General features: G+C 49.8%; 3 protein-coding genes across 3 annotated transcripts, besides 9 other annotated features; all 3 read right to left on the bottom strand.

Annotated features, from left to right (window-relative positions):
* Nucleotides 1–7,135: part of a sequence feature (heterozygous, non-Esmeraldo-like haplotype) that runs on past the window's edge.
* Nucleotides 98–126: a microsatellite.
* Nucleotides 301–328: a microsatellite.
* Tc00.1047053511025.120 (CYC2-like cyclin, putative) lies at nucleotides 993–2,126 on the bottom strand (the record flags this gene model as incomplete). Its single annotated transcript, XM_807202.1, has 1 exon — nucleotides 993–2,126. The coding sequence occupies one exon, from the start codon at nucleotides 2,124–2,126 to the stop codon at nucleotides 993–995; it is 1,134 nt and encodes a 377-aa protein (XP_812295.1).
* Nucleotides 2,280–2,448: a sequence feature (A-rich).
* Nucleotides 2,885–2,914: a microsatellite.
* Nucleotides 3,307–3,330: a sequence feature (AT_rich).
* On the bottom strand, nucleotides 3,542–4,975 carry Tc00.1047053511025.110 (dihydrolipoyl dehydrogenase, putative; the record flags this gene model as incomplete). The annotated part of the gene is made up of 1 exon (XM_807201.1): nucleotides 3,542–4,975. One exon carries the CDS (start codon nucleotides 4,973–4,975, stop codon nucleotides 3,542–3,544), a length of 1,434 nt encoding a protein of 477 aa, XP_812294.1.
* Nucleotides 5,124–5,162: a sequence feature (CT-rich).
* Nucleotides 5,263–5,286: a sequence feature (AT_rich).
* Nucleotides 5,314–5,358: a sequence feature (GA-rich).
* Tc00.1047053511025.100 (chaperone DnaJ protein, putative) lies at nucleotides 5,644–6,819 on the bottom strand (the record flags this gene model as incomplete). Its single annotated transcript, XM_807200.1, has 1 exon — nucleotides 5,644–6,819. The coding sequence occupies one exon, from the start codon at nucleotides 6,817–6,819 to the stop codon at nucleotides 5,644–5,646; it is 1,176 nt and encodes a 391-aa protein (XP_812293.1).

Raw genomic sequence — 7,135 nt, 5'->3', positions numbered from 1 at the left:
TCTACAAATACTCATTGGGTTCCCTCCTCCTCCTCAACACCGGGGAAACACACAAAATGACACCCCAAGAAAAATAATAATAAAATAAACAAGGCACAAAAAAAAAAAAAAAAAAAAAAAAAAAAAGAGCGAGGAGGAAGAGGGTCCATTACAAACAAATAACTCTTCATCTAAAAAGAATTTCAAAAATAAATCACAACATTGGCGTTAAAAAAGGGGGCTAAAAAAATTAATTCCGTTTTTTGTTTGTTCTCATTTGTCTGTGTGCGTGCTGTCTCGCCTTCACCTCTGTTCACTTGCCACACACACACACACACACACACACACAATGAGAGGGGCGACGGCCTTATTTTCTTCTTTTGTTTCCCCCCACCCCCTCCCGGCGCCAAACCCCCGTCACAGTACTTTTAGTGTTCGTTTCTTTTCTTTTTGACTGTCATTTTTCTTTTTCATTCGCTCCTCCCCCCTTGCCGCTCATTCTCTTCTGAGCCCCGCCCCCCAACAACAACAACAACAACCGCCCGGCCTGAAGCAGGCCGCAGTCCCTCCAGCGCGGCGAACTCCGCCTAAAAAGAAAAGGAGAAGCGGGGGGAGAAGTGTCATGCATGCAATAAAAAATAAAAAATGAGTGAATCTATATTCTAAGCGTAGTAAAAGAAAAATCAGTGACGGATGGAAGAATAAACACAAGAAAAAAAGAAGCAAAACAAAACAAGAGGTTGTCCGGCGCGGGACGGGCAAGAAAAAAAAAAAAAAACACGCCGGGAACGGGAAAGCAGAAAGAAGACATGCGTCAACGGCTCCCGCCCAGGCCCAATGTTTCTCTTCTTCACCCTCACCTCACTAATCGCATCAACCCGTGACTGTACACGGCGCTGAAAGGAAAGGAACGACAGCTGGCCCAACCCATGTCACAAAAAGATGGACACAAATACCTACATGAATGGGAAAGTGAAGATACAGTAATAAACATGGATCCTTTTTTCCTCTTCTCAGTAGTCAGGGACCTCGTTAGGCATGATGAGCTTCGCCACCTCACCGTACTTCGCACTGCTATACTTGCGTCGCACCGCCTGGTACTTCGTCGTGGGAACGTAGTTCACAAACTCCAGTATAGCCTCCGCACATGCTTTGAATTCATGTACCCTTGCCCTGCTGTAGTGCTGTAGTTGGCGCGTCCAAATTGTTTCGCCCGCAAAAGAACAAGAACCGCCTTTTTGTTTGATGCGTAGGGTTACAAGTGCCAGAAACAACGAGGCATTCGCCTGTTGGGATGATTTAAACTGAAGGCATTTGTAGTCAAGCATGCCATGCTCCAGAAAAAAGAGGGCAGTGTGACGCAGGAGTGGTAGTTGGAGGGTGTAATCCTCCGACAAGGAGCCAGAGTGCACCAACCCTTCCATGACGCTCAGCAGACGCACTAAGAAGGGAAATGGCGTTGGTACCGTCAAACGGAAGGACAGAGCAGCACAAACGTTGCGCTCCATTTTGATCACCTCTTCCCGTGTGTATGTGTTGGCGCTGATGTGTACACACTCCTTCACCTCTGGGGGCCAAATTTCCTCGTATTTGGCGGCCAAAAGAATGGCGGTAATGCCTACGAGCTGCAGCTGCGAACGGGCCACGTACGTTCCCGATGACTGCTTGGTGTTCACACAGGAGAGGTAGCGGTCCAAGATGTTCACCGCCAGGTACATTGTTTCAGAGTGAAGCTTGAACTTCAGGTGGACGTCGATGAGCCAATCCACCAGAATCATACGCATTTTCTCATTAATTTCAGGTTGATACGTTAAGTATTTTGGTGACACCACGACCTGATCATTGGCTAACTGTCCCTCCGCCTGTTTCTCCTTCTCCATGTACATGACAGTAATATCTTTGACAAGGTCGTTGCAGTAAACAGGATCCTCCGCGTGGTAGCGATCGGCGCGGGGGCTTACAAGCATCTCCTTCGCCCTTTCCGTTGCGCCAGAGCCAAAGTCACGGAGACTTGATCTAGACACGGTCGTGGAGGAGCCAAGGCGATATGAACCCCAGCCGCCACCAATGCGCTGGGCAAGACGTTGCTTTACATCGCCAATGCTTCCCGAAAGGTTCGACACTTCACGCAGTGTTGTGGAGTTCATCTTGGGGCTTAATGTTTGAAATGGCAGTGAATGCCGTCTACCAGACACCAACCCGTCCTGTGGTTCACTTGACCCCCTCCGTGTTTCTACTGTGTCCCCTTCTCCCTGTTGGTCTTTTCTTCCGCGTGATTTTGCAGCCTCCTTCTAAGTATCTCTTTTTTGTTGTTTTTGCCTTTTTCTTTATCCCTCCTTCTGTCTTTTTGGCTGCCGCTGCTGCTATTTGATTTTTTTTCTTTTTGTTTTTTCTGGTGTATTTTGTCCTCCGCCTCTCGTTCTCCTCTCTTCCTTTTTTGTTTGTGTGTGTGTTGTTGTCTTTTTTTCTCCAAGGAGGAAGAGGGGAAGGGGTGTTGTGTTCGTTACGTCTAATGTGCGTCTAATCCCGTCTGGGTGTCTGCGCAAGCGCAAGAGCAGATAAAAGAGAAAAGAAAAAAAAAGAAGAATTCCTTTCGACGACGTGCACACAACAGCCGCCAGTATCCCAACACGCCTGAGGCTGCACGAGAGGGAGAAAAGAGAGGCGTCTGTGGGCGCAGACACATCGACAGAAACGCAGCGCAATGGGCCCCCCTCTCACCCCCCGTCCCCGGTGCTCTCTCACAGTTGACAAGCGTCCGTCAATCCCGTAGGGGGGCATTATAATCCTCATTCTCCAAAAGAAAGAGAAAGAAGGAAAATAAAAGTGACCGAGGCAAGTAACCATACAAGGACGTCCGGCTCTCACGGTTGCACGCGTGCAGATATCCATCAAGACAGACAGTGAGAGAGAGAGAGAGAGAGAGAGAAAGAGAAACACTCGCACCCTCCTCTTCTTTCCTCCCGTCTTCACCTCCGTTCCTGAATTGTTGTTGCTTTGCGCCTTTTATACCCTCCCATCGCACACACAAACACAAATGCATCCACACAAATATCTAATTACTCATCCCCTTTGATTCGCTGCTGAATAAAACCCTCCGGTGCATTTCTCATCTGTTGTTTATTCTTTGCTGCTGCTGTTCCCCTATTAGTTTGTTTTCGTTCCTTTCCTCATATGTCGCGTGTGCACCTTACCCAACCCCACGGAGACCTATTTACTTCCCCTACACACTAACAACATAGACAGCGGGGGGTGATGCACGATGTGCCTTCCTCACCTTTTTTTTTTTTTGCCCCCTCGGCTCTTTTCCTCCTCCTCCTCCCGTCCTTTTTTTTTTTTATTATTATTAATCCTCTTACTCACAACTTTTTTTTTTCTTTTAATACATCTTATCCTTCTGCCTTAGCTATCATCTCTTCACGTTGATTAAGGAGTCCACCAGTCTCCCTCTTTTGGGTCATTCATACTCCGGCGTGTGTACGTACAGCCGCCCTCATATAAGCATTTTTCTTTTTTTAGCTTATGTGCGTGGATGTACGTGTAGACGCCGCATAAAAAAATTTTAAAAGTTAATAGTCTTCGCGAAGCATGCCATGCACGCCTCTTTCAGGGCCTCTGACATTGTCGGGTGGGCGTGGCAGGTGCGGCCAACATCCTCCGAACTCGCGCCGTACTCCATCGCAAGGCAAGCCTCACCGATAAGCTCACCAGCAGTAGTGCAAACAATATGCACGCCAAGAATGCGGTCTGTCGCTTTGTCGACAAGAACCTTTACAAATCCGTCTTCAGTGCTTACCGCCTTCGCGCGGCTGTTCGCATTGAATGGGAACTTGCCAACTTTGTACGCGACGCCTTCCTTCTTGAGCTCCTCCTCGCTCTTGCCAACGGACGCCACTTCTGGCATAGTGTAGATGACAGCAGGAATAACGCCGTAGTTCACGTGGCCGGGCTTACCAGCAAGTATCTCAGCGCACGCCACGCCCTCGTCCTCCGCCTTGTGTGCGAGCATTGGACCCTTGTCGACAACATCTCCAATGGCGTACACGTCCGGGATGCTGGTCTCAAAGTGATCACCAATCTTCACAAAACCACGCTCATTCTTCGCAACGTTAATTTTATCCAGGCCAAGGCCGCCCGTAAATGGCCGCCGCCCAACAGACACAAGTAGTGCCTCACACGTGAGCGTCTCACGCTTGCCGTTTTTACCCTCCACCTCGAGGGACACGCTGTCACCGTTGTTCGTCCCGCCCACCACCTTCGTGCTCGTCATAAACTTCATCTTCTCATTCTTCGCGAGGGCTCCTACAAGGGCGTTCGTGACGTCCTCATCAAGCGTCGGAGCACAGCGAGGTGCAAACTCAACAACCGTAACCTCCGCCCCAAGCCGCGCCCACACGCTGCCGAGTTCGAGACCAATCACGCCGCCGCCAATCACTACCATCGTCTTGGGGACGCGAGGAAGCGCGAGGGCACCTGTGGAAGAGAGCACCACCTTCTCATCAAACGGCAAGAAGGGCAACTCCGTCGGTTCGCTACCTGTGGCAATAATTGTCTTCTTCGTCTCAAACATCTCCTGCTTGCCGTCAAGACCATTCACCCTTATACTGTGAGCCGTCTCAAAGCTGCCCTCGCCCTTGTAGTATGTCACCTTGTTCTTCTTAAACAGGTACTCCACGCCCCCGGTGAGACCCTTCACTGCCCGCTCCTTCTGTTGCTGCATCTTTGCGCTGTCCATTGTGACTCCCTCGCCACCCATTAGGCCGTAGCGTGCAAAGTTGGCGTGGGCATCGTGGTACAAGTGGGTCGCGTGGAGAAGCGCCTTCGAAGGGATGCAACCGACGTTGAGGCAGGTGCCGCCCAGTGTGCCACGCTTTTCGACACACGCCGTTTTCATGCCCAGCTGTGCGGCCTTGATAGATGCCACGTAGCCGCCAGGACCACCGCCAATCACAACAACATCGTAAGGGTTAAGCTTGACTGCACAACGACGGAACATTACGCACGCACGTTTTCCTCTCCCTGTTGCTCACTCCCTCGCCTTCTCCTTTCGCTTCTTCGCACTTGAATCCCTGTAGACCGCTCACACAGTGGTATGCCGCGCTGCTGTCAATTGCCGGGTAAGGGGTAAACACACAACAATAAACAGAAAAAGAGAAAAAAGGGAAGAGAGAGAGAGAGAGAGAAATTAAAGAAGCCCGTTGCACCAAAAGGGAATAAACTGCCGCCGTGCAGCACTGGCCACACAACAATGCAATCAGCCACCACAAGCCGCCACCCACCTCCAAAAAAATAAATAAATAAATAAAACGAAGCATTCACACACAAACACAAAAATCTCTCTCTCCCTCTCCTTCTTTTTCCCCTCCTCCTTTTTCTCCTTTTCTCATCAGCCACCCTTTGCATGGTTTTTTTCATGAGGTTCAGTGACGGCAAAGAAAAACTCAAAGAATAAATAAGAATGACACACGCCCAAAGAAAAAAAAAAGGGTTTTTTCCTTAAAACGCAATCGCATCCCCAGTTAAAAGTGTCAGGAAACAGGCGCACAAATTGATCGCTATAATACGCAAATATGAAAGTATGGTTGAAAAAAAAAAAAAAAAGAAGAGAGGTCCGCTCCGCGGCATTAAGAATAAAAGGATCGGGTACCTCTATTTGCCTCGCCATCAAAAGTGTTCCTCAATCTCCTTCCTCTGCGCCTCCGTCAAAAAACTTGGCAGTTCAAACATCACCTTCACGTAAAGATCTCCCTTTTCTGAAGGCATGTGATGTCGCGGCATCCCTTTCCCGCGAACCTTCAGCACCTCACCGTATGGTGTCACGCCAGTGGCCTCCACAAGAAACTCCGTCCCGTCAAGGTGCTCTACACGTCGTTCAAATCCCAAAAGTGCCTCTTTCAAAGTGACGGTAAGTGACATGTCAAGATCGAGCCCATTTGGGCGGCGCGAGAAACGTGGGTGCGGCTTTGTCAGCACCGCCATGATAAGGTCTCCAGGAACAAGATCTGGCGATTCATCCGACTCCATCTCAAACGTCACCTTGTGCCCCTCAGGGATTCCCTGCTCAATATCTATCGTCAGCGTCACCTCGCCGCGAACAACCTTCTTGCCATTACATGCAGGGCACCTGTGCTTTGCGATACGGCCTTGTCCCTGACAGTGTGGGCATGCCTGTTGTATGTCCTGGTACATGCCCGGACCGAGCTGGAGACGCTGAATAACAACACCATGACCACGGCAGTGGGAACAGGTGGTTACACCACTGCCCCGGGAAGCACCGGTACCTTTACACTTGGTACAAACTTTTTGCTTCTCCAGCACAACTGACCTCTGAGTCCCTTTATATACATCTTCAAGTTCAACGTGCAGTGTGCTCTGCGAATCAGACCCCCGCAAGTTTCCACCGCTACCCATGCCAAACAACCGAGCAAAAGGATCCATGGAATGTCCCTGTTCGTTCTGTGCCAACGCCCGCTCCAGCTGCCGCAGACCCTCCTCACCACGCATGTCATACATGCGACGCTTCTTCTTGTCAGTGAGCACCTCATTCGCGCGATTAATCTTGCCGTACATCGCCTTGGCCTCCTCAGTCTTGGCCACGTCAGGGTGGTACTTGCGGGAGAGTTCACGAAACTTTTGCCGCACCTCCTTCTCCGTGGCATTTTCAGTCAAGCCAAGCACAGCGTAGTAGTCCACCTCTTCTTCTTCTTCCGCAGGAGCACGTGCGCCTGCCCTTCCCCTCCCGCCAAAGGCAGCAGTGGGAACAGCAAAGTACACTACATAAAGCAGAAAAAAAATAAGAAGTGTCGGACACGCAAATCGAAATTCTCCCGTTATCATCATGGCCAACCTTGTTATTGGCTCAGTAACACCGCTAAACAATTCCGTGCCTTCTTTTCCCCCTGTCTACTTTTTTCCCTCCTTCTTCCGTGAATATAAGTATTTCAACGTTGTGTCGGAGTCTCCACCCTCTATTTGAAGCAACCGTGCAAAACCGCGTGTGTGTAAGTGCGTATATATATATATTATTGCGTGTGGGCGTCTATGCCCGTGTTTGTTGTTTCACTTGGTGGAGTCCCCTCTTTTTTTCTTTTTCTTTGTTTTTCACTGCGAACGCCGGGGCGTCCAATTGCGGGCAGCGACCAAACAAAACGTACAA

The sequence above is a fragment of the Trypanosoma cruzi genome, genomic scaffold (genome assembly GCF_000209065.1).
Source record: "Trypanosoma cruzi strain CL Brener 1047053517029 genomic scaffold, whole genome shotgun sequence".
Classification (NCBI taxonomy): Eukaryota; Euglenozoa; class Kinetoplastea; order Trypanosomatida; family Trypanosomatidae; genus Trypanosoma; species Trypanosoma cruzi.
The sequence above is the reverse complement of the archived record's forward strand: the minus strand, read 5'-3'. Positions and strand labels throughout refer to the sequence as shown.